Genomic DNA, 26,972 nt, shown 5'->3' on the forward strand with positions numbered 1-26,972 from the left:
ACATAACTCCCAAGCAAACTGAATGTGCATTTGATCAGCGTCATTATCTCTGGCAAGCATAAGTCTGGAGGTGATTGTGTGTGCACGTGTCTGTGTCGCATACTACTGGACCCATCAGCATAATATATTTTGTGCACATTTATGACTGTATAATGAAAGATCTCTTATGATTGTCATGATTCACAGTTTTTTTAAAAAAACTGTTTTTTTTTTACTGTTTTATACCATTGCAGACATCTGATTCCTCACTCCTCTTAACTGGACTGTGGGGGCTATAAGCAATTAACACAATCACATAGCAAAAGGCATAGCTGTCAATTGGACAGGCTAAAAAAAACAAGCCTTACTTAGTCTGTTGGAGGCCACATTTTGGCCTTTGTTTTGTCTCAGAAACCGACATTCTTAGAAAAGTTTGTTCTCTTTTTAAAAAAAAAAAAAAAAAAAAAGATGAGCATCTGCAGAATACACCTTGATAACATGACCTTCCCTGAACTCCATGTCTCCCACCCACATGCCCCCAGACACACCTGGCAGAGATCTGCAATCTACTGGTTGTATTTTTCTAGTTTTGTTGTGTTTTTCATTGTAAACACACAACATTATCAAACCCTGGCAGTACACACAGTACTGTTGCAAAGAACTTGGACAGGGTTGACAGAATGATGGAGCTGTTACAACTTGGAGTAAGTGCTGCCTGTTGGGCACACTCCTTGACACAGTCCCTTAAGTCCGTTAAATCTTTAACTGTGGTGAAGTTGAAAGTTGTGATGTAATATTTTGCATGCATTATTGTCTTATTGTGCTATTAACAGTATGAACATTTAATTTACTGAAAAAAACATCAAGGCCTTTTGAGCATGTGCATTTTCAGCAGAAGTTCCAGATAGAGATAGTTTTGTCTTCTTTGTCCTCATAAACATGATCATGTTATGTATGTTTGTGTATACTGTATAGCGTGTGTTTGCAGCAGAGCTAACCCGCAGGGTGTAAATGTAAGTCAGCCACCAGCGGTTGTGGAGGGACATTATTTAACAGCACACACTAGTGGCTTTATTCTCTCTGTGACTGCAGAGGGGAGGAGTGATGGAGCTGTGTGGATGTGAAAGAGAGGGAGAAAAGGATATGGAGGAAGGTGCCAAACCAATCGATCCTCTCCTACAACTCATTACACTCTTCAGTCGAAGCGCCCTGACGGAAAGGAGGTGTGTGTGTGTGTGTGTGTGTGTGTGTGTTCATTCTGAAAGATCACATGCAGTAAAGATATTAGATTGTTCAGAAGGGTGATTTTTTTTCTGTCCAACATGCGTGGCCATTGTTCCCTGAAAGCCTGAAATATTCACTGTTTCAAATGTTTTTATGGTCAGCCTGCAGAAATGTTTGCTCTGTTGTGTTCTCTTCAGTCATGCATGATTTGGTCCACCAATCCCACTGTGGTATGGCTGTTATATTCTCATGATGTTCCTGCAGAGTCTCACATGCTGTCTGAGAGTGTAATATTAAATTAACAGTTTCTCTCCACGTCACTGTAAAGACATTAGGGGTGGGAGGGCACTCTGCAGAGATGTGATCAAATCAGCCCAGTTCCAGGTCTACTGGTGTGGTCAATAAAAATGCGCAATACTACTGGGTAGACTTGTGAATAAAATGGTTGCACTCTAGATCCACACACTGCTAAGGGGCATTTCAATGTGGTGCTGCATTCAACTGTGTAATCAAGGGGATTACATTTAAGTCTTTGACTATAAAAGAAGTGGACGTAGCCTTCGGGTATGAAAAGTGAAGTCACTGCCAAAGTGTCTTAAAACTGCATTCTTCAGGCTTCGTTCAAGCCCTTAAAATCTTTGAAAGTTTGTGAATATGAGGAAAAAAATCAAGCCATTGGAAGTTTTTGAAAACAGACATAATTAGACAGCGGCCATTAAAAGTAATAGCCTGCTACTCAGTTGATGATGAAACAGCCATTGGGAACAATTTGGGGTTCAGTATCTTGCTCAAGGATACTTTGACATGCAGACTGGAGGAGCCAGCGATTGAACCGCTGATCTTCCGATAAGTGGATGACTTGCTCTACCTTATGAGCCACAGCTGCCGCAGTCACGTGCGAGCATGAGTGGTTGGAGTAAATGCTGTGTTGGGTCCTTGAATTTTAAGGAATTGGGCTGTAGAAGTCCTTGAAAGTTCTTGAATTTGATGTTTAATAAGGCGTGGAAACCTTGATTATTTCTAATGGCCAGCAGGGGGCGACTCCACTAGTTGGAAAAAGAAGTCGGATTTTATAGAAGTCTATGAGAAAATGACCCCACTTCTCACTCGATTTTAACCTCAGTAAACATTTTTCCTATGATTTAATGGTCTCAATCACTAGTTTCAAATCTTCTTCAAGACAGCATAATGTGCTTCTTGTAAATTATGGTCATTAAAGCAGGGTATGCTGTAGGGCGTGGCCACCTTGTGACTGACAAGTCGCTACCACGGCAGTGTTCTCAGTCAGATCCACCCCTTGCTCCTGCCCAGCTTCACCCTCTCTTCCAAATATGGTCACTTCTGGCTCCAAAAAACAAGATGTTGATGTCCAAAATGCCGAACTCAAGGCTTCAGAATGTCCACAGTGACTACATCCACTTTTTTTCCATGCAGTCTATAGTTATATATATAGAGCAGCTACAGATTGCCTTGGACAGTGTCTCTAACCAGCCATTTTTAGAATGCTGCATCTGTCAATGCCTTAATATACTTTAATATTATTTTATTTATTCTCCCTGTTCACAGTAAGCTTGGAAATGACAGTCTCTATAAGTCCTACGCTACTATAATGGCCAAGGTAAAAGAACATGGTAACTGATGCCATTTGATGTTTGTCTTTGTGCATGTCACATGCAATATATGACAAGTAGCTCAAGTGTTAGTTCATTTGTACCTCTTGTATATTGATTTATTTGCTATTCCTGTTTTTCTACCGCCCTGCATTGTACATGTGCTCTCCCAGAGCTGCCACAGAAAGGAGGAGGAGGATGAAGAACAAGAAGTGGAAAGCTTTGAAGTGAGAGAATGGGCACTTACTTTTAAAACAAATGTCAAGTGTTTCTTGTCAACAGTGTTTGATTGTAATTGGTTTAATTTTTTTTAATTTTCTTTTTTCTGTTGCATTAATAATATATTTTTAAATGAATTATATTCCACTGTGAGCATTTCATAATATGCATTTGTATTTTAAAAAGTGTTAGTGTAAAAATAAATGTAGTGGAGATACTGTTGTGAATTGACTGTTGTGTGGCTCAGGAAAAAGAGATGGAGAAACAGAAGTTGCTGTACCAACAGGCCAGGCTGCATCGTCGTGGAGCTTCTGAGATGGTCCTGCAAACCATCAGTGCCAGCAAAGGTAGGGAATGTTAAATACTGAGCAATTACTTTTTATAGTAATTCTCAGAAATGACTTATATTATGGTATATCTGTTCCTTAGTCGAGGGGCATTCTCTTATAGTAAGGTGTAAGCGAAATACTTTACATCTGCCTCCTGGATTCAGCAGTTAAAATACAGTAAAGCATTTCTATGTGCTTTGCCCTTTCCTAAAATGTAAATCATGATCTGTAGCAGGCTATTATTCATGAGTCGGTACTGTACATCCTCTGACTGTGGTATATTTCACATCCCATCAGGCGCCATGGGCTCCATGATTGCCCCTACATTGAAGCTGGGTATTGCTGTTCTCAATGGAGGGAATGCCACTGTGCAACAGGTACAATATTGCATCAGTATTTGCCTCTCAAGTCGTTCACCTTGTTTTCTGAGATCCCTGAAATAGGTTTGCATGTTCACAAGTCTCTCGCATCCTCTTGGGCTGACATGGTAATATCATAAAACATAGATGTCATTGTTTGTGGTGTCAAAATTGTGAGAAAGTGAGCAGGTTAGAAAACTGTTACCATACGCTGTCTTCCAGAAATTTCTCATCTCAGTTTTTATAGAAGTTGATGAGAAAAAAATGGCTCTGTCTTTGCTTGAAGGCTCACTGAGCCAATTGTGTAAGTGTGTTTGATTCCATAGTAACATGTCTGCGACCAGCGCAAGTTTTCCCACATTTTGATGTATAGATTGTGTATGTTGAAAATCGGGGCAGTGAGAGCAACTTGTTCAGAAATTTTAAAAAATATTTTTTTGCAGCTCCTCTATGCACTCTTGCTGTCCCACAGACACCCATTATAAAATCTCTCTGTATCTCTTGTGTCCCTATTCAGAACATATTACTCTCAAATTCTGTCTTCTTATAAACATGATGCCTTGATGCAGAGACATTGTAGCAAAGCTTGCAGTAATAAAAATACATTTTTAAGTTAACCTTATGTGCTTCAGGTGAGATCCTTGTCCATCTATCAGCTCTTTTCTGTGATGCGTTTGTCTGATAGAAAATGCTGGATTATCTGAGAGAGAAGCAAGACGTTGGTTTCTTTCAGAGCATGGCTGGACTCATGCGGTCATGTAGGTAAGTGAGTGTAGGAACCATCTCTGTCAAGTCCTGTCAAATGTGACAGAGGCCTTCATTCTAAATAGGAGTGCAAAAGATTTTTTCATCCTTTTGTGTGTGTGTGTGTGTGTGTGTGTGTGGTTTTCTTCTATCCAGTGTTCTGGATCTGAACGCATTTGAGAGGCAGAACAAAGCAGAAGGATTAGGCATGGCCATGGACGAGAGCTCAGGTACTGTATTCAAGTGGAAATAAAAAAAGAATCAGTTTCTGTGGAGCCATGTCTTAGTAGAAGAGCCAGCTGTGAGATTGCCTGGCCTTGAACATACTCTAAATTCTCACTTCAAAATCCTATTTCTTTCTTTGCCTTGCTCAGTCTCACATATTTTCTACAGCTGTCTCCCTCCATGGTGTCTCTTTTAAATTCTCTGTACGTTTTCTCATTCACTGTGCCGCACCTTTCCTACAGTATAACTCCATGCCTTGCCCCTTACGCTTTTGATTTCTTACCCTATCTTTTCCCAGGAGAGAAGGTGATGCCTGACAAAGACATAACATGTGACCTGTTCCGTTTTCTGCAGCTGCTCTGTGAAGGACACAACTCAGGTTATTTGCCCTATTGCCTGTATCCACTCGCACACTGTCACAAAGTTCACATAGATTATACTGTTGTCTTTGGAAAAAGGACCACAAACTGTAACACCTTAATGTCACCTTAAAATTACGGTAATAAAAAAAACTTGCTCCAGTTGACATCCATTGTCTAATTACATTGTCTACACATGGTTAAATTCATTTTGATGTTCCAACTTCCTTTATGTGTTAGATTTCCAGAATTACTTGAGAACACAAACAGGCAACAACACCACCGTCAACATCATAATAACCACTGTGGACTATTTACTGAGAGTGCAGGTAAAGTTTTAATCTTTGATCTATCACAATAATATTTTGACTTCAAACGTGGTTTATTTAAGCTTACGAGCCACAAATATCTCTTTGTGCTACACTGCAGGAGTCAATCAGTGACTTCTACTGGTACTACTCAGGGAAGGATGTGATTGATGCACATGGACAACAGAACTTCTCCAAGGCCATAGAAGTGGCCAAACAGGTCTTCAACACTCTCACTGAGTACATACAGGTCAGTCAGTTTCCATCACAGGTTAAAATGTCTTCTTACTGTACTTCATGTATAATTCTGTGAGCTCTGTGGTGGAAATTACCTGCAAACACTCAGCACTCAGAAGTGTTGTAGTACTCAGAAAGATCAGTCTTGGCCTTAAGACTGCTTTTTCAAGGTCTCTGTCTTGTCTCAGACTTGATTGCAATTTTGTTTGGACTCAGGATTTTATTTCAAGACTGCAAGATGACAACTGTGAGGGATATCACTAACCAGTTTTGGTTTATGACCCTGTCTCAAACACTCAATGTCTTGGACTGGACGTGGTCTTGAAGCACTCTGGTCTCGGTCGCAACTTCGTCTCAGTTTAGGTGGTCTTCACTACAACACTGGCAATCAGGAAATAAACTTACAAAGCATTTGAGGGGATTGAAGGAAGCAATATATTGTATACACTACATTGTGGAGAGACTATACCTGAATACAGAGCCAAAGTTGTCCGTCCCTCTCCCACCAGAATCATTCATAGTTAAGTCTCACTGGACTGGTTCTCTACAGCTTACATAAGGCACTAACCTTTTTCCCAAAACAGCATACAACAAGCTTTAACCAAAAAAGGCCATGCCACACATCTTCTATGTGACATAGTGTCAACAAATGCATTATGTAACGTGGCCCATGTTAGCCCACATATGACATTTTCCATAAGGCCCTGACACTGGCACTGATTTATGACTCCAAAAAAAAGCCAAGGTTAAGCTCTCACTGTTAGACCTCAACACACAGAAACGGAGAACGTTGCATTGAATGATAAAAGTTAATGTTTAATTTTCTTTCTTATCTCCAACTGATCATATCATATTGTCTTACAGTTGATATATTTCTTAAAATTATGCCGCTCACATTGTTGTTCTGTTAATCCAGGGCCCGTGTGCTGGGAACCAACAGAGTCTAGCTCACAGTCGTCTGTGGGACGCTGTGGTGGGATTTCTCCATGTCTTTGCCCACATGCAGATGAAGCTGTCTCAGGTATAGCACATTAATCCACTGACATTTGATCATCTTACCTCCCTTCAAAATTCTGCTGAATCATAAGATTAATACTTCTCTAGTTGATAGTGCACTTTAGGGTCTTTATGTTCATACAAACCACTTACTGTTAATCTGTTGTTGCGCACAATGTGAACTGCCTCTGGTAATGTGTCTTGTAAATTTGTAAAATGTAAGATATGAAATGACTTTGCTGTTATGTATTATATTTTATATTCAGGATTCAAGGCAAATTGATCTGCTGAAAGAGCTCATGGATTTACAAAAGGACATGGTTGTTTTCTTGCTTTCCATGTTAGAAGGCAAGATTTCCACTTCATTGTTTTTTGCACAATTCATGATCATAAATAGGCGACAAGTCACCATTATCCAGAATTTATTTCTCTGCTCATCCTCCCCCCTGCAGGCACTGCTGTTAATGGAACTATTGGAAAGCAGATGGTGGATATGTTGGTGGAATCGTCAGGCAATGTGGAAATGATCCTCAAGTTTTTTGACATGTTTCTCAAACTTAAAGACCTCACCTCCTCAGATGCCTTCAGAGAGTACGACCCTTATCGTAAGGGCTACATCTCCAGGAAAGACTTCCAGAAAGCCATGGAGAACTGCAAGCATTTCTCCTCAGCTGAGATTCACTTCCTCCTCTCCTGCATGAAGACAGACGATAGTGAAATTGTGGATTATGAGGCCTTTGTGGATCGCTTCCACGAGCCAGCCAAAGACATCGGCTTCAGCATTGCTGTTCTCCTCACCAATTTGTCTGAACACATGCCCAACGATTCGAGACTTAGGACATTCTTGGAATTGGCAGAGTGTGTCTTGACGTACTTCCAACCCTATCTAGGACGTATTGAGATCCTCGGCAGTGGGAAGCGCATTGAACGCGTCTACTTTGAGATCAGTGAATCCAGCCGCACACAGTGGGAGAAGCCTCAGGTTAAAGAGTCCAAGCGTCAGTTCATTTTTGATGTGGTCAATGAGGGTGGAGAAAAGGAGAAAATGGAGATGTTTGTCAATTTCTGTGAGGACACCATCTTTGAGATGCAGCTAGCAGCACAGATATCTGGCTCTGACACTGGAGAGAGGTGTGCTGACAAAGGAGGAGAGGAACAGAGTGAAGAGGATGCTCAGGACGACAGCGGGGTGTTTTTCATGTGTCGTTGGTTGTTATTGCTGATATCTCTGCTTTCTGTCAAAAACCTGAAGACATTGATGAAGATGACCGTGAAGGATATCCTCATGGCAGCTGTGTTCTTCCTCAGATTCATTTTTATGGCTCAGGTCCGGTGTATTTGTGTTGTTATTCGCAGCATCTTATATGTCCTCTACATAGCCTTTGTCAGTGGTGGGCTCATAGAGGGAGCCAAGAGGATGAGGATGTCGGATTTGCTCGGTGGTATTCTCGAGCCAACTCTTGATGAGGTCATGGAGGTGCAAAGTGGTGTGGATAGGCTGAGGAAGTACTCAGCCAGTTTCTCTTCTCAGAGAGAATTGAGGGAGATGGGCCATGTGGCAGCTGTGACCTCCCCCAGGGAGGTGGATGTACTGTCAGACATATTTGGTCTTAAAGTGAAGAAGGATGGAGGTCAATACAGACTTATACCACAAGACCTAACTGCCAGTCTGACTGACCTGTTCAACACGACGTCCAAAACAAGTGCCACTGCTGATTTTTCTGAAAAGCGTCAGGGGACGGTATGAATTCATTTTAATTTATTTGAATATGAGACGATACAAGACTCTCAATGTGTTGTGATACTCACAAATTTTGTTCAGCATATTTTCTTAAATTTTATATTGCTTTGATGCTGATTTATATTAATTTTTGATTTCCTCATGAATTTCACTGACAGCAACGTAAGGCCCACACAGTCACAGAGGGAAAAACAGAAGATGAGACAGTGCCTGAAGTGGAGAATGCAAAGTGAGTCTTTTGCTTCCCCATTAAATCATGAAAGAGGAATCATTAAATGTTCTCATAACATCCCAAGTCATTAGAATTGCTGACTGCAATTAGAACAGTTCACCCGAAAATCAAAAATACATATTTTTCCTCTTACCTGTAATGCTGTTTACCAGTCTAGGTTATTTTGTTGTGAGTTGCCGAGTGTTGGCGATATCAGCTGTGGAGATGGCTGTCTTCTCTTAGATATAATGGAACTAGATGGCACTCAGTTTGGGGTGCTCAAAGCACTAAAAAAATACATCTAAAAAACGTCTCTTTCCAGAAATCATAACCTGATTACTCAAAATAATCCACAGACCTTGTTGTGAACAGGTTCATGTAGGAACTATTTTCTACCCACCAAACAACACTTGCCAATTGTATCACCTCGCAGAAGGAAGCGTGCATCTACTGTTAGCTTACCTAGCACCACTGAGCTAGCTAACATTACAGCACAGCTGAGGGGGGACGCCATTAATGTGTTTCATCTTATCTGTCACGAGCACGAGCCTCTTGTCCACGAGTAGATGTACGGTTTCTTTTGCCAGGTGGTACGGTTGGTGGGTGTAGTTTGGTAGAAAGAGAGTAGTTCCTACATGAAACTGCTGAGAAGCTGAGTGCCGTCTAGTTCTATTATATTGGAGAGCAGACAGACAATTCTGTGGCCGATATCTCCAATACTCCAGGAAAAATACGTATTTTGATTTTGGGATGAATTAATCCTTTAAAGTACGAAAGTAATTAACAGTGGCATTGCATTACATTACAATGCACTTGGTAGCTGTGACAGTGCATTGTAGGTCTGAAACTTATAAAAACTCAAACTTGCCAAATTAAGCACTGTCATGTTGATGTCATCAAAAGAAATATGAAGTTATTAAAAAGTAAAAGTTGGATTTCATCATCTCAGACCTTTGACCCTTCCTCTGTTTGTGACTGAACTGTTTGCAGAGGGAGGGAATTTGAGGAGAAAACCAGGAAGGAGAAAGCAGAAGCAGAACAGAGAGCCAAGAGATGCTCTAATAAGTCAGAGGAACCAGAGAGCCAACACTCTGCCCTCTGGGAGATGATAAGCACTCACAACAAGAGCCTGCTGGTAATATACAAAAACACTCACACATGCTTGTGCACTTATGCATATACAAACCAACAGAGATAAAGAGGCATACTAACAAGTACTTCAGTTTGCATACACAGGCATAAACTTGTACAGGCATAAAATACCTAAATGTTTTTTTCTCCTTTTTTCCACAGAATTACTTTGCAAGGAATTTTTATAATATGCGCTTACTGGCTCTGTTTGTAGCTTTTGCAATCAACTTTATCCTCCTCTTCTACAAGGTGAGTAAAATTCAAATGCATTACATTTTGCTGTAGTATTAAATATGCAGGGGTGTTAACATTGGAAAGTAATTGAGTACATTTACTAAATTATTTGTACTTACACTGTACTTAAGTACAAGTTTACTTAAGTATTACTTAGTACTACAAAGTATACTTCAATATCACTATTTCATGCTTCTTTTTACTTAGACTACATCACATTTCAGAGGGAAATAGTTTCCTTTTTATTTCAGTGCATTTATTGGACAGCAATAGTTACAAGTATCTCTAGAGCAGTGGTTCCCAACTGGCAGTTCGCGATCCAAAAGTCGGTCATAAGTCTATTCTGAATGGATTGCAAGTGACTCGCGAACATGACAAGTTTGTTAATAATTACATTTTATTTTAAAGTATAGGGAATTTCTGGCAGAGAGCTTTTATTTTGAAGTGCCATTTCTTGAGACCACAAATTAGCTACACAACATGGACAAACACAAGACGGTGAATATATATTAACTGCATGGACCTTGAACTTATCACTTAAGACAAATGTGGTCCCTGTGTCTGGATCAGATGGGAACTGCTGTTCTAGAGAGTATATTTTAATTACAAAAAATGTGATTGTCACATAAAATTTGTGTTTTAAACTACACAGCAATCAACATTTGCGGCACATGGACCAATCTAAACAATGTATACAAGAATGCATCAGTAGTAATAGTCTGATATTGTGATGTATCCATCAGCCATTTATTTGCATATTAGACTGTTTAAGTTTTAATATTTGAAGTACATTTTTCTACTTATACTTTTGTTCTTTCATCCAAGTAAAATTCAGAATGCAAGACATGTCTGTAACAGAGTGTTTTCACCAGAGCCTGTATAGCAATTCGCCAAAGACTGTGACCAAGAGGAGTCAGTCTAACTCTGTGGTCTCCTTGAGTTTGATGCTGTCACATTGTACTGCCTTATATTGTGTGTTTCTCGTATTTTGTGCTTGTATGTCTTTGGTGAGGTCACTCTCTCTTTTGGTCTCTTATTGTCTTTCCAGGTAGCATCCTTGCCTGAATCTCAAGAAGAGAAGGAAGCGGTCACATCTGTTATCAGTGAGGAACTGGACTCAGCTGCCGACGATGAGGACAGAGATTATTTTGTGCTGGAGGAGAGTAGTGGATACATGGAGCCGTCACTCCGTTTCCTGGCCGTGGCTCACACAATCATATCCTTCTGTTGTATTATCGGATACTACTGTCTCAAGGTATACCAGCATGAGCGCGTACTTTTATAGATTTTTAATGAACTCATTTCACTTTCTTGAATCAGTTTCTCTCCATCATAAAAGCCCAAGAGTGTAGTGTTAAACCACGGACAGATTGACAACGAAGCACATTGTTAGGTTTTGACCCATACAGCTAATCAGAATGTCAGAGATGTGAAGTTCTGCCAGCTGTGCACTGGACATTTAAAGAGTTAAGAGATCACTGTAGTGCTTGACTGGCAGGTACCACTGGTGATATTCAAACGTGAAAAGGAAGTGGCGCGAAGGCTGGAGTTTGACGGGCTGTATGTGACAGAGCAGCCCCCTGAGGAGGACATCAAAGGGCAGTGGGACCGACTGGTCATTAACACACCGTATGTTCGTTGCCACATAATCAGCTGGCTGATGTTAAATTAATATCAAACATGTTTTATTCTAGTGGTAATAGTTTGAGAATCTTGCTGTTGGCAGCTTTTTTATAGTTGTACAGTGCAGAAATGTTTCACTCACAGTGATGTTTCTGTTGTCTGTTTTTAATTACGTTTTTTTCCTTTCTAAATATTTGATCATTGTCTTTGTCTTCTCAGATCATTTCCAAGTAATTACTGGGATAAATTTGTGAAGAGGAAGGTAAGCTCTTCTTTGATTTTGCACTGTAAAAATATTAAACGTTCTATTCTAAATGTGCTTATGGATGTATGTGATTGTGTGCATATTTCACTCAGTGACACTTCATTAAGAAACTAACTGAGATTTAATGAGCCATTTAATGGCAGGTGTAATTATTCCCCTGTCAGTTACAAAACAGTTTTATTGTCTCCGGAGACAGTGAGGCACTTTTAGCTTCCTCATTTGGATTAGCTCTGCTGTGATGAAAAGAAATTATTCTTTGCTTTTAGTTTAAGAAACTCCTTTTTGGTCTTCTTTTCCTTTTATGAGAACATTCAGTTGACTTTTCAGCAGAATTTAAGAGAAAATAAAAGAAGTAGGTCTGTTGAACTGAACTAGAAAACTCTATCTGGTTTTACTAGTTCTGATGCATTAAATCAGGAGAGCCAGTCATTAAAATCACAAAGTCTTGAAATGGCTGCCAAATGTATCTCTACTACCCAAATGATGTTATAGCACTTTCTGTTGCATCTTGTTCCAAACTTCATGTATAATGATCAGAGAATAGAGTGCTACTGTCTGTTTCACTGACTGTAAAGAAACATGGAGGTAGTGATGGCACTCTGGCTTCTAAGGGGCTGTTTTGAAACCTTCATTTTACTAAGCTGGAATGAGATTTTCTTGGATGTTGCAAATTTGGTCCAAGGGTAGATGGGGCTCAAGTAGGACAAGGAGGTGGAAACCACCACAGCTGATTGTGATAGGCTGAGATTCCTGCCAATCAAACAAACATGCTTTGAAATATGCCTGTCTTTCAGCCAAAATATATTTTTAAGTAAAATTTGTTTTTACTGCCACAAATATCTTTAAGAAAACTGACAGTAAAGGCTGGCCGCTGGTCCTTAAAAAGGACACTGTTTTACGGGTTTCAAACTAACTGGACATTGTAATTCCACAGTTTGGTTGCTATCTCAAATTGGCTTTAAAGCCTGGAGCTTTTCTTGAGGTCTTGGGCATTAATGGCACTGTATCTTAAGGCACTTCTGCAAGGCCACTACTGCACTACCATGCTGGGATGGCCACTCTATATTAGGTATGTTTAGCAGTGCCACAATGCATTTAATAATCTGTATTACATCATTTTACAAGCCTGCAGTAAAATAGATGGTATAAAGCCCTCAAGTGCTTTGCTAATCCACTTTTGAGTTTTGAGGTTGTAGATATTGCTCATCATACTTTGATTGCTTATGTTTGTAATAAGAAAATGGCTCCATAATAAAACTAGACTGTGGTTGGCTCTTGTTTTAAGACAATAAATCAAGTGACAGAGAATGTCTCAGAGCCACAGCAGCATAATGATAAGGAGAAACTCTGCAGTCGCCAGCCAAGGTTCACTGCACATATACATACAATAGTTTAGATGGAAGGTAAAAAACATAAGCCCATGTCATTACTAATTATTTATATACTGTCAGATTGCATCCAATAAAAACAGACCAGACCATCTACACAACCAACATGCCACTGTGGGGCGCACAACCACTTTGCTCCTAAAATCTCACTCTCTGTCTGTCTCTTCATCTCTTCATGTATCATTTTGTCATATGGATCACTGTTCATTTGTATGTTTACCTGGTCGTAACACATATCTATTGCATGTCTGTCAGTCCTGGAAGAGGGATCCTTCCTCAGTTGCTCTTCCTGAGGTTTTTAACCACTGTTTTTCCTGTTAAAGGGTTTTTTGGGGAGTTTTTCCTTATCGCTGTGAGGGTCCAAGAACAGGGGGATGTCATATGCTGTAAAGCCCTCTGAGGCTAATAATATTGGGCATTTTATATAGAATCAAATTGAATTGAAAAACTTGTATCAGGTCACAAGTATCTATCTCTTTATGTTCAGTAGCCATCATAAGCATCACCATCATCTTGTAGCAGAACTAAGCTGCCATCTCATTACATGCAGGAGAATTCAATCTCTTACCTCTTGCTACCTCCTGTCATTCTTTATTCAGATGAAGAGGCACCTGAGAGACTATTGTTTTATGTAAATCTTGCCCTGTCAGGTGATGGATAAGTATGGTGACTTTTACGGCAGTGAGAAGATTAGCGAACTCCTCGGTCTGGACCAAGCTGCATTAGACTTCAGCTCTGAGAGAAAAGAAGAGAGGAGGCTCAAGAGAGACACTACCTGGAGTGCTCTGTGAGTAGTAAAAAAAAGAAAGTCCTTGCCATCTTGCATTCTTTAAGCGATCTGTGGGAAACTGCAGCCATCTATTCTGTCATTTATTTAGCATTGTATGCAGGTCATTTTCTCAAAGATATAATGGATTGTTGTATAGGATAGGATTTTAAATCTTTGTTGTTGTTTTTGTGCATGACACGTCAAAAGGCAAGATTTTCAAATTATTGTTTTTTTATTTCAGTATAGCATATATATAGTATCGTTATAAATAATAAATAACTCTGGCCTTCGACGGGTAATATAGTATGCACTTGTTAACACCTAGCAGCCTGCGATGATGATACCAATGTGGCATCCTTTGGAGGATAACTTCAAGTATGTTTGCATACAGGCAACTTGGTGTTAATATTAATGGAAAAACATTCAAATAAGGAAATCAATACAGCTCTTTATCTGATGCACTTTACTGTAGAGGTGAATGGGACTCATGATGAACACAACCACTCTGTTTACTGCATACCCAGTTCTTGTCTTGACCTTGTGAGTTACATCTTAAAATAACATTTTAGATGCTGCTATTAATATTAATAGCCTTCACCATTATAAATAGCCATCTCACTAATACTGTGTATGTGTATTTGAGTATGTGTGTGTTACCTAATAGGGGTGGCCGGACAAAAGAAGGTCCTAGAACATTATGTTGTACTTGAGGAGGAACAGGACATTCTGAAATGAAGCCACGTGACAGACGGGCTCTTTGAGAAAAGACACTGTAGCAACATGGGCCTGATTTTAGCCGTGGACATCTTGGCCTTATTTTTCCAGGTTCTCACCATGTATCTGTGTGATGATGCTATTTATTTCAGATTCAACTCCATTGACATGAAGTACCAGGTCTGGAAACTAGGAGTTGTGTTCACTGATAATGTGAGTTCATTCGTGTGTACTATTTCGTGGCTTCTGCACAGTGTGTTTGTGTGTGCCCTCTTGTTCCTACATAGCCAAGATAAAGGTGTCACTTCCTGCAATTTATGTTAACTGATAATTACTGAGCAGTGTGCATAAAACATATCTGATATTTTATGACTTATCCCTCATTTGTTTAATCTCTTGCTCTGCTGCGCTAAGATTTTTGTTTGATACAATTGCACATGCTGCATAAGTGACGGTGGTAATATCCTGTGATTCTGCCTTATCTAAAATACACATTTGTCTCTCTCTCATTTGTCCTGGTCATCTATATTGCCTGTTTTTATGTGCGTGTATGTCGTCTTTGGTGTGCGCGCAGTCCTTCTTGTACTTGGCCTGGTACATGGCCATGTCGGTTCTGGGTCATTACAACAATTTCTTCTTTGCTGCCCACCTTTTGGACATCGCCATGGGCTTTAAGACCCTTCGCACCATCCTTTCCTCAGTCACACATAATGGAAAACAGGTGTGTGTGTGTGTGTGTGTGTGTGTCAGTCAGTCTGTCTTTAATTCTCTATCCATCTGTCTTAATGTGTGCTCATATGTGCAGTGTGCATGCATGTGATGTTTGCTTTCACGCTGTAGGGTTATATTGGGGGCTTTTCTAAGATGAAGAAGCGTATTAAAGCCCATCTGCCTCTGTCTATCCCTTTGTAATTATGTGTGTGCCTGTCAGTTGGTCCTCACTGTGGGCCTGTTGGCGGTTGTGGTCTATCTCTACACTGTTGTGGCCTTCAACTTCTTCAGGAAGTTTTACGACAAGAGCGAAGACAAGGACGCCCAGGACATGAAGTGCAATGACATGCTTACTGTGAGTTAAATGTGCATATGAACACAAGGACACACACTTAGAGGTCTGTGTCTCTCCATATATATATATATCTGTTCTGTCTCTCTGTGTTTATATTTCTAACACAAACACAGCTGCACACTTGGTTTTCTGCTGCCACAGATTGAGAGCGGTAGAGGAGGATTCTGACAGTGATCCCAATTGTTAAAGTAAGAACAGCCTCTTGTCTTAGTTTTCCATAAAATGATGGACACATGGATAGAAAACAGTCCCTCAAGCCTCAGCATAGCTTTTTGTTTGGCTATTCACAACATTAACACCCCACCGCCTGCTCTATTCTAATGTGAACTCCACTGTCACTCACATATGCAGGCGGATTGGCAGTGATAGCATTTGAATAAAACCCTGCTATTATAGGAGGCAGGGGATATTACATTAAATCCTCAGTCACACTCGCTGTGTTATTGTTTATGTTGGACTTTTAGCAGCAGTGATTGCAATCCCTTTTCCAACATTTAAACACCACCACATTTTTTATACAAATAAAATGGAAAAATGGCAAAAATGTGAATCCAAAGACAAGCAGGAGACATCTCTATTTGGGCCTGTATGGAGGAAAAAAGTGCCAGTTTCAAAGTCTGGATATTCCTTGAAGGTTTAGCAGTCAATTTCTATGCTATTTTTGTTCAGGTTACTTGTGGAAAATATCCTTGGCAGTTAAAAGCACAGTACAGTCTTTGCTAGACAACTAGAATGTTAATTCTTGCCTCATAATTGTACACAAGCTCCTCTTGGGGAAATACTGTCTGAGGCAGAATATTGATTAAAATAAAACTTCCACTGTTCTGTGAAATTGTGTAAAAATGCTGCCTGTTGGAAACTTTCAAATGGCTCCCCAGAAGCAACTAGCATGGAAACGGGCATGAAAATGAATTGAATAAATTTTGATTTTGTTTTGCAGCTTGAATTTTCAACTTACAGTGTCGTCCTTGGAGTTTAAAAAAACAATACTCTAGTCCATTTTTAAGATACTTTACATTTCCCCCCCTTACTGCATACCCTTGTCAGAAAGAGAACAGCTGCACATACTATACAGTAATATAAAATGTATTTTCTGTCAGTGCTACATGTTCCACATGTATGTTGGAGTGCGTGCAGGCGGGGGCATTGGTGATGAGATCGAGGACCCTGCTGGAGATGAGTTTGAGGTGGAGCGCATCGTCTTCGACATTACATTCTTCTTCTTCGTCATCGTTATCCTCCTGGCCATCATCCAGGGTGAGCCACAAACACTGAATCTGTTTAACAAATACAGCTCAGCATCAACATGTATTCCACATGTTTTTCACTGAGACACACACAAATACATTTTATTCCTCTTGTTTGACTAGAGCACACTTTATGAATTTTTCATGAGGAATTCGAGAAAGAACAAAGTATCTGTTTATTCCACCGAGTCCTTAAGTTTCACTGACACCTGTCGTTCAGAGACAGGCGTGCACATACATACATGTACACAAACAGATACACAGACACACAATTGTGTCCCTTTTTTTTCAGGCTTGATAATTGATGCCTTTGGGGAGCTTCGTGACCAGCAGGAGCAGGTGAAAGAGGATATGGAGGTAAGATTTGGCACTTTCTCTCAGAAAAACTTTTCCTGTACGCACACATTCCAGCACAGGCAAGTGCACTACTGATAGGAAGTAATTTTGTGTTGTATGGGGGTTGAACACAAGTGGCATCCTCCAGGGCTGAAAAATGAAGCCAACACACAGAACCCAACACAGAAGTGCCAAAAACGTTCTTTGAAGGATGGCTCTGGAAGCCGAAGTTATGCGTAATTAGGGCAGGACCACTTCAAGTGATGACTGTCAGCTGATTCGTCTCCATCAGATCCACCCCTCGTTCCTCCACAGCTCCAGCCATTTATCCAAATATGGTCACTTCTGGCTCCAAAAAACCAAGATGGCAACAGCCGTAATGCCAAACTCAGTCTGTGGTTGCACAGTATGAAGTGCTGTGCCGATTTAGATACCGATCTAGATAAATACTTGACAACAGTTGCCAAGTAAGCTTGAGGTCAGTTGTAATTTAAGTTAGTGTGTAAAGAGATAACTGTGAGCACAAGATTGAGCAAGTTAAGTAGATTTAGTTGTTGTGTGTTACAGGAAACGATCGTACCACTGGCCTTAATGAGAGGATGCCGTTATCTATTCCTTCTGAATAGTTAGTGGATAACAGTAACAGAAAGTGAAATCTGAGGGAAAAAAATCACTGGTATTTATGTGTAAATGGCACACCTGGAGGAATATATTTTGGATAAGATAAGCATCACTTGCTGTCTTTGGCAGCAGTTGGCTGTTTAAATCATTGTTTGCTCAGAACTCTCAGTCTCTGAGGCTTGTTAGACTCCTGTCACACTGCTTGCATACTGACACAAGTGTAGTGTTGTTAGAGAATGTAAGTTCATTTAGGGCTTAGTGAGTGAAGGCTAGATACAGCAGAATACAAATGAAGGTGCATTTCTTCATAATTACGATTCCACAAAGTGCATCGCTCAGAGTTGCTGAGCCAGTTACATGTAACGCTTGTTTGTTGGAACCTCAGGAGTTTACTGACCACGTAGCCTCGGTGCATACTGTACAAACCTCAGAGCTACGCCTCTAAAGGCAGCAGCAGATGTGAACAAAATCCTACCAAAGCAAGCCATGCAGGCAGGACAAGTAAGGTTACAAGAGACTTTATTAGCAGGCTGACAACCGTATGTAGTCGGAACAGGCAAACAAGTCCAAAGGTGCAGGAGAGGCAGGCGTGAGATCAAAGGCGGGACTGCTGAGGCAACAAGGCAGAAGAGACGCTCTGACAAACAGCGGCGAGCTACCCTCTAAACATAAAGGGTGCACGTGTGATGTCACTGAATGCATAGTTGTCATGGTCATGAGTGGCAAACACTGTACATTCACATGAAAAATACACATCACACGAAAAAGCAGAGAGCTGCTGTGCAGAAAAAGACTAAAAAAGAACTCAAGCAAAATGTTTAACTGAAGCAAGCAGGGGATATGATCATGAACAGTATGATATTAATGTATAGTATAGTGAGTAAATGAATTAATTTTTTATTATTGTGCCATGCAAACAATTATGCCCAGCCTGCATGGACTAACAAGATACCATAAAATCAAACAAGCTAGGATCACAGTCTAGTGTAGAGCATTTTCAGACAACAATAAGAAAAAAAGAGAAGAGGGGAAACAAAAAATAGAGCAAAGCGACTCACGCATCCTCAGTAAACAAATCACTGAGTAAAACAAGTGCTAATTAAACACTGTATCTTTCCTTCTTTTCCACTTTTGTGGCAAATTTGGCAAACCTAAACACTTCAAAATTAAACAGCCATTCCAGCTTTTGGTCATCAGAGGACCAGAGTATCCCAGGGTTTAGTCAAGCCATTTCATGGAACAGTAACTCTCTTAAGTCATCATAGTTTGTACAGTATAAAAGAAAATGTCTCTCACTTCCCACTTCACCCAAATCACACAGCTCACACTGTCTGTTTTCCTCTTGAATATTGTTGAATCACCCAATCTGAATGGCCAGAGGAAGAATAGCAGCTCTCAGGTGTCAGGTCATGTCTTGTTATTAATGTGTGTTTTCATGTATTCCCTGGTTTCTCTCCACTGTGTGTCTCTCAAAAAATGAAACAGTGCCTCAGATTTTATAGCTGCTTTCCCAGATATTTAACATCTGGGAAAGCAGCTGTAAAAATTTGAGGCACTGTTTTATTTAGACACAATTTGCTCTGCTGCAGTTGGCAATGATAAATCAGTTTCTGCTGCTACTCGCATCCCCATAATTTGTAGCTCTAAATAGGAGTCCCCTAAATACACATTGCTTTAACCGCAAATCCCTTTTTTTCTGTCATTTTACCAACACAGAACCTTTGTGCGGCTACATATTAAATATGGGGTGGTAATTTGACTGTTTCATACCCCCCAAAATGATGCAAATCCTCAGCAAATATGCCCCCCTGTGTTTTCTGAAAACCTGGCAGTGAGTAGTCCTGGGAGTATTTAGTTGCTCTTATTTACAGTCCTTTTGTGGGCATCCTTTGAGTGTCGTTGTAAGAGAAGCATCTTAAAAGGTGTCATATTGTTGTGCGTCTGAGTCACAGAGCACTAACAGAAAAGGCCTCTGGCTTTGAGGTTATTTTTCTTTTAACATGCTCTTGAGAACATGCTTCTCTGAGACCGTTTCATGAATCATTGCATGTCTTACATCTCTCCTCCCGCAGACCAAATGTTTTATATGTGGAATAGGAAGTGAGTACTTTGATACGGTCCCTCATGGCTTCGAGACTCACACTCTACAGGAGCACAACTTGGCCAACTATCTGTGAGTTGATTTAACGCTCACTACTGTCATGCCTCGACCTACTAATTTTGTAAATACTAAAACTCACGACTTGATGTGTTGCCAGTTGAAGGCGCTTGTGATGTTGTCTTTCACAGCTGCAGTGAAGCAGAAATATTATGCATGCGCCAACATCACTTACGGAAAAATGACACCTCAGTTTGTGTTGATGTTAGTTAATCATTCATCCACTTGGCTGTTTTAACAGTTTATCCCTATAAACCAATAGCCCTATCATGTTCTAAACAATGTCACTCTGTTTGGCTTTAGGCCTGTTTTTGGTTTAAAATATTAACGGCAGTGTTATGTTTACATTCCCTGGTAGACCTCCGCACCTGCATTTAGAATTCAGTTTCAAACCACTGTCTTGTTTCATATTTATCAATAGTTAACCGCCTTCTGTCTGTACTCTGCGTTCATGTCGTCTGTATTTGTGCACATTTTCTGGAAGCGTACAGATAAGGACAAATTGGAGCAGTACCACTGGAAATCATGGGGGCAGTGTAGCATAGTTCAAGCAAGACACGACAGTAGAACTTGATAAAGAGACTTTAAAAATGACGGAATGGGACGTATTTATTGAATGGCCTCAGCGACAATGACCAGCTACAATACAGCCATCTTTAAATGGAACTTTAGGCTCGTTCGAGATGGACTGCGCCTCGCCTGGAAAGTAGACGAGAGCAGGCGGCCGCACCGGGGGGCGGTGACAAAAAGCTGCGGTGAAGTCGGACAGTCTTCCGACAGTTTCCCACAGTCTTCAGTCCGTACAGGAAGTCACAGACACACTTACATCCTGTCTGGAATGATGTCAATTAATTAAAAAAGTGATCAGACCCATATATCAGTTTGTTCTCAGTCTCCAGTTGTTTTAATTATGATAGATTAATTTATTAAAATGCGTTACAGGTGATCTGTAGTTTATGTTCATGGTTTAACCTCCATTTGACGTGAATTCTCCTGTGAATCAGCATCATATCAGTTTGACCTGTCCCCTCAACTACACAGGCTAAATAAACAGTGCTTGACTATAAGGTTCATATTTTCAGAGGAAAAGAATACATGACAACAGCTTTTATTAAGGCTCAGTTAGATACAGTCAGGGCTTCACATCTGTACAGATGTTATTTTAAGAATCCTCACATCCCACTGACCACAAGTCTCTGTGTTGCTAAATACTTCAGTAATTATAGGTGCTGCGCAGCGATGGGTCGGGTCCGGGCATTTTTAGGCAATTCTGAGCAACAAGCAGAAGAATTGGAAGCCATTTAGAAATTTAGCAACACAATCTGCCTTTTGCATCAGCTGAGGCTTGAACTGCCAGACGTGCAGGTTTAGCAGCCATCTGTGCATGGAAAGGCAGATTTGAAACCACTGTAAAAAAATTCAGTTATTAAGACAAAAATCTGAAAATACACATATTGCATCTAGACAGCATGGAGATGTTGGTAATTTGTTTGTAACAATGATTGGTTTGCTCCATAAGTGAAAAACTGATGTTTAAAATTGCCATTTTTACATTGACTCCAATTGTTCACATTAGAGCAAAATTCAAAATGCTGTCAAAAATTCAGTTTTTGAGATAAAATTCTGAAATTTGCCACACATCATCTACCATGACTCTAGAATTTTGTCATTTTTTTAATGAACATTGAAGATTTATTTAGCAAGAATTTGCATGTATATGTTTACAGTACCATTTACGGTCAAACATTTTGATGCACTGTAGGCTCAGTTTTTAATAAATCAAAAATCTGAGAAACAGTTTGTGTAGGACAGTCTGAAGATGCTCTGTAGCAAGTTTGGTGTCAATTGAGCAAAAATTTTGGGAGGAGATAGGAAGTTTTACAGTTTTTGAAAAAAAAAACAGAGTGATGAACTTCATGATTTTTAATAGGTTCAAATGTATAAAAGTTTCTTCGGTATTGGGGCTACAGTTTGATGAAAGTTGTGAAGTTGTAGCACGTATGGTTGATTTGTTATGAATTTTCAAAGTTTTGAACTTTAGACGCTTGCTGTAGCGCCACCATCAGGACTATTGGCTTGAGTTTACAGCTGAGGATATCTGGCGTGAGACTGGACCTTTGTGCAAAGTTTGGTGAGTTTTCACCCATGGGAAGTATGATTTCCTAGGAAGAAGAAAGAAGAAGAAGAAGAATACCTAGGATTACAATAGTGTCCTGGCAGTTTAGCTGCCCGGACCCTAATTAAAACAGGCCAGTGTTAATATACAGTAGACTCTGTATAGTTTATGATGAATGTATTTAGTCTCTGATGACTAAACTTCACTATCAGTTACACGTGTTTTCTGTTCACAGAATAAACCTTCAAATCAGACAAATACAATCTTAATCTCTAAAATTCTAGAAAAATGAGTAGTTTATCTAAACGTCATCTTGTTGAGTCGACATCTAAACCAATCAGCTGTTAGATCAGGTGAGAGCCAGGCGGTGCAGTCGATGGAAAGCAACTGCAGCGCCTGGCTCTGAAAACTGCGGCCGCCTCGCTCTCGTGGTTTCATCGCTGTCCACTTTTGTAATACGTCAGAGCAAGTCGGGATGAAGTCAGACACAAAATTAACCGGCATGCATTGTGCGCCGATCGCCGGTGATCGAATCTGCGCAGGCCTGGTTCATCTTGAACGAACCTAGTATTACAACCTCCTCCACCGTCGCCATGTCAGAAACTTTTGACTCTGCCCTCTTGTGCCATCTAGTGGATGTGTCTCGACCAACTTAAGCCTACAGACGAAAACACAGGACTTTTTGCCTCCTCTTAAGACTCATTTATACTCCTTTTGTATACGACAATAGATACATTATTTTCAAGCATAACCGCCACTGCCTTCATACTTCCATGCAACCTTTAAGAAGTAAAGAAGCTCCACTACCATACAAATATAGACACAGGCAAGTATGAATCAATTGGTCACAGGACGCTAACATATATTGGAGCATCCATATGAGCTTTTTTGATAACAAACAATAAAATAGTAGAAAATATAGCAGAAAAATCCATGAAGATACAAATAAAACTCATCACAAAAGGATGAAATGCGAATAGAGGTGAGAAAATGTTTAACAGCAGAAAATATTTACCTAAATCTTCACTGACACAATTTTTATTAGGTTTTCAATGGTTTTGCACATATAACACAAACGTCACAAACACTGTATGTCACTTGTGTGGATGCACAATTGAGCCACTGAATTAATGAACACCTTTTCCATGATGCGGATGATTAGTAATGGTTATTTTATAAGTTGTTGTTGCACTGTGCACTGTTGCCACATCAGTAATTGCCATTGACAAAGCTTATTGAACCTAATTAGTATGGATTTCTCTATGTGTTTGCATCCTCTCACCAACAGACCTTGCTATGCTCATGTCTATGTATGCATGGTTGTCCTTCATGCAACATTAAAAGCCTACCTGATGAAGGTCTGCAGACTGAAACGTCACAATTCATTGCTTCATTCTTCTTGTCAACCTATAAATGATTACAAGCATTGAAGCAAATAACCTGATTGTCAAAATACAGCTGTTTTCTCTCATTGTATTTCCACTTGAAATACCAACTAAACTAACTAACTAACTAACTAACTACTAACAACTGTTTCCACAATCCCTGGCCTTGTGCACAAGCTCTTAATTTAATGCTGTAACTCTCTGTGTGGGAGGTACGTGATGCGCTACATGAACCCCTCTTCTGTGTTCCTACAGATTTTTTCTGATGTACCTTATTAACAAGGATGAAACTGAACACACGGGGCAGGTATACGAGTCATCTCTCTTGTTTTGTTGCATGATCCAATCAAAGTCAGAACAAGGTGTGCACTTTTAAAGCTAGGAAACAATTCTTCTGTCATCGTCAAATGCCACATTCCTTAATATATCCACAATCGTTCCTGAGTGTCTCAGTGACCTATTTATTCCAGCTTATGTCATCGCATTGACAAAGCTGTAGTGTAACCTTTTCAGCAAAGACAGAATCTGTATTCATTCTGTCTCTCAAAAGCCCTATCAGTTTCAACACGCACATTTTATGATAATGTACATGCCAGGCATACCCCTTATGATTCTAATTTATCTTTTCACTCATAAACCATTACTGTATTACAGCTATAAATCTGAAGTGGGGGGTTTCAACTTGCAAGTATTTTAATTTACTTGTCTTATCTTTTCACTACAACATGTTCAAATGACTTGTGGCCTAGAGGAGCAAAGACGAGTGCTTTACTGTAAATCAGCGAGGAAATAATAGTTTCAGTGTATTTAAAGAGCTTCAACTTCCTCTCTTGTTCCTCACACTGTACTGTACTGTACTGTACCTAAATCTATGAAAGAGATGTCCGTCAGAATAAACGAGGACACGCTCAACTGTAAACACTGCACAGTGTAAAATAAAAACAGTAATAAATCCATTCATATTTGGAATAATTTAGGTTTATCTTCGCAGCGCTGACTGCATTTTGGATCTGATGCTGCGGAATTGATAAAAAGAAGAAAATATTACACTGTTTATCACCCTGAAACATTTACGACAATTGGGTGCTATTTCCAAACGGAGCTATGCTCTGGGACTCATCCCTAGATATACTGTGTGTATCCTTTCAGTGTGGTGTTATTCTCAGGTGTGGATTAAAGAGGGAGCTGCTAGGTGGAATGTGGAAAATGTTTCTCGACGGGCCAGACAAACACTGGAAGAGCTTAAATTTGAAACAATATTATTTGTGGACACTGTTCAGAGTTATTTTACTGAAGAATGGATACGTTTGGGGTAGTTAAGAGATATATTACCGCTCTGTTGTCTTTGCCAGGAATCCTATGTGTGGAAAATGTACCAGGAGCGGTGCTGGGAATTCTTCCCTGTGGGAGACTGTTTCCGTAAGCAATATGAGGATCAACTGGGATGAAAAGAAATCTGAGAGATCTAAGGCCTTCCTAGATAATGGCATTACTCTGAAGCCATCTTGATTGATGCCCTCGGACTCACTAAATTACCGTGAATTTTGTGTGTGCACTATTGATTTTGGACTGATTTTCCCACAAAGTATGCGTACTTGATAGTTATGCACGTCAGTATTTCTAAATGATATAGATTAAATTATTTGGGAAGTAAAGAATGAGAGCCTCTAGTTTATGTTAGGATGTAAAACTAATGTGCTGTTTGTTTTGGCAGTCTCGTTTCAGTAGTTCCTGAAGGCTACAGAAAAACTACTACTGCTATACTGTTTTCTGTGTCATTATCTCGAGCAGTCAAAGCTGGCAATGCAAATTCAGTTTGACGGCACTTTGCATGCGTCTGTAAAGCTTATGTTTTGTGAATGAAGTGATTTGTCTTTCTAATCACAGCCTAGCATCCCTCTCCCCTGTGTGACATGCAGATAAACACTCTCCCTCTGGCATTTGTTCTTTTTACCCTCCTCTTCCCTGTTTCTTCATGCTCTTTCTTCTTGTCTCTTGTGCTCATCTCTCCAGGATCCTTCCCCTCCTCCTGTCCTTGCTTTTATCCCCCCCCCCCCCCTTCCTTCCTTTCTTCATCTCTCCTCTCCTTCCCCAGCTTCAGCTCTTTTCCCTTCTCATTATCAGCCACTGTGTAGCACACCAGCAGGTGTCCCAGAGCTCAGGTCAAAATATTGCCATGGAAGCGGATCACTGAGCTTAACGACATGATTGGCCGCCGTCTCTGACGGACAATAAATTCTCTGGGGAATGCATGGTTGTAACTCATTGGTTAAAGGAGCGTGGTGAGTTTTGTTAAACTGTTAAAACTTGCACGGAGTGTGCATGTGTGCGCAGAGCTGAACAGTGGGATGACAGGCGTGGGAAGGCCACCTACAGATATCGTCCTCATTATGCAAAGGTCGAACGCTGGGCTTACACAAAGTCTGCTACTGATATGTATTCATGTTGCTTCTTGAGTTATGACTTGTAAGCATGCCTGTAACTCATTGAAGGACCAGAAAAAAAGGGTATAAGGTAAACATGAGGAACCTTTGCTTTTTTTCCTGAGAAATGCAAAAATGTTTGGGATTATTATATTCTTTAAAATAAACAGATTTTGCAATATTGCCAAATACTTTTCCCATTGATAGAGCTATAGTGTTTGGATTAAACAACATTATAATTAATCGTCAATCTACAATATGTAGGAGACATCGCTGATGTGGGAGATCGATTAAATGGAAAATTTGGTATTCTTCAACCTGGACTCTTTCCCCATGTTTTTAGTGTCTAAGTGATGAATGGAAACAACTGTTTTTCAAACTGGTCCAATATTGAGTGAGAGTGCTGCAGGCGGCAGCTGAGAAACATGCTGTAATGCAGTCTTCGGAGCAATGGCATATCATCAGTGTACGTCCAATAAAAGAAGTTGTTTTTGCCATAGACAGGCTAAGATTGTTAGTTAGAGTGTCTGGTAACATTATGGAAAGGATATTACAAAGAAATTAAATGTTTTTTTGTTACTTTTTACTTGATGTTCCTGGTCTATTTTGTCTTCCTGCACTAACTCCTTGAGCGAGGCTTGGTTAGACGAGTGAAAGGTAAAGAGAAATGTTTTATTTCTTGTTAGACACTTAGTGGTGAAAACAAGCTGTGCTAGTGGTTGTACATTGACGGTGCACTATTGCTTCTTACATTGCAGCCTGTTTAGCCGCTGCGAGCTGCAGCACTCTTGCTCACTTCTGAACCATTTTTTATCATTAGTCACATAGATAAACATCAGAAAATTTTATCAAGGTTTTTTAAAGACATAATACAATTTTTACCCTTTTCCATCAAAATTAGCACATATGTGGTTTTTTTTTAATGTGGGAAAACCCATTTAAACAGATAGACTCC

At 40.0% G+C, this 26,972-nt stretch overlaps 1 protein-coding gene across 1 annotated transcript in view; it reads left to right on the top strand.

Moving 5' to 3' along the window:
• ryr2b (ryanodine receptor 2b (cardiac)) overlaps nt 1-26,200 on the top strand; it is an 84,335-nt gene extending 58,135 nt beyond the window's left edge. The window contains exons 77-104 of the mRNA XM_078160912.1: nt 1,115-1,202; nt 2,770-2,821; nt 2,987-3,040; nt 3,280-3,379; nt 3,659-3,738; nt 4,406-4,482; nt 4,621-4,694; nt 4,988-5,068; nt 5,289-5,377; nt 5,478-5,606; nt 6,510-6,614; nt 6,856-6,937; nt 7,042-8,330; nt 8,489-8,559; nt 9,532-9,676; nt 9,835-9,925; nt 10,992-11,161; nt 11,405-11,535; nt 11,749-11,791; nt 13,833-13,941; nt 14,784-14,878; nt 15,240-15,386; nt 15,597-15,731; nt 16,832-16,988; nt 17,271-17,335; nt 20,008-20,108; nt 23,850-23,901; nt 24,947-26,200. Of these exons, the coding sequence (XP_078017038.1) occupies nt 1,115-1,202; nt 2,770-2,821; nt 2,987-3,040; nt 3,280-3,379; nt 3,659-3,738; nt 4,406-4,482; nt 4,621-4,694; nt 4,988-5,068; nt 5,289-5,377; nt 5,478-5,606; nt 6,510-6,614; nt 6,856-6,937; nt 7,042-8,330; nt 8,489-8,559; nt 9,532-9,676; nt 9,835-9,925; nt 10,992-11,161; nt 11,405-11,535; nt 11,749-11,791; nt 13,833-13,941; nt 14,784-14,878; nt 15,240-15,386; nt 15,597-15,731; nt 16,832-16,988; nt 17,271-17,335; nt 20,008-20,108; nt 23,850-23,901; nt 24,947-25,042 (3,908 nt within the window). The 3' untranslated portion in view covers nt 25,043-26,200. The remainder of the gene's footprint in view (nt 1-1,114; nt 1,203-2,769; nt 2,822-2,986; nt 3,041-3,279; nt 3,380-3,658; nt 3,739-4,405; nt 4,483-4,620; nt 4,695-4,987; nt 5,069-5,288; nt 5,378-5,477; nt 5,607-6,509; nt 6,615-6,855; nt 6,938-7,041; nt 8,331-8,488; nt 8,560-9,531; nt 9,677-9,834; nt 9,926-10,991; nt 11,162-11,404; nt 11,536-11,748; nt 11,792-13,832; nt 13,942-14,783; nt 14,879-15,239; nt 15,387-15,596; nt 15,732-16,831; nt 16,989-17,270; nt 17,336-20,007; nt 20,109-23,849; nt 23,902-24,946) is intronic.
• The last annotated feature ends 772 nt before the right edge of the window (nt 26,201-26,972 follow it).

Source organism: Epinephelus lanceolatus, chromosome 17 (assembly GCF_041903045.1).
Source record: "Epinephelus lanceolatus isolate andai-2023 chromosome 17, ASM4190304v1, whole genome shotgun sequence".
Taxonomy (NCBI): domain Eukaryota; kingdom Metazoa; phylum Chordata; class Actinopteri; order Perciformes; family Serranidae; genus Epinephelus; species Epinephelus lanceolatus.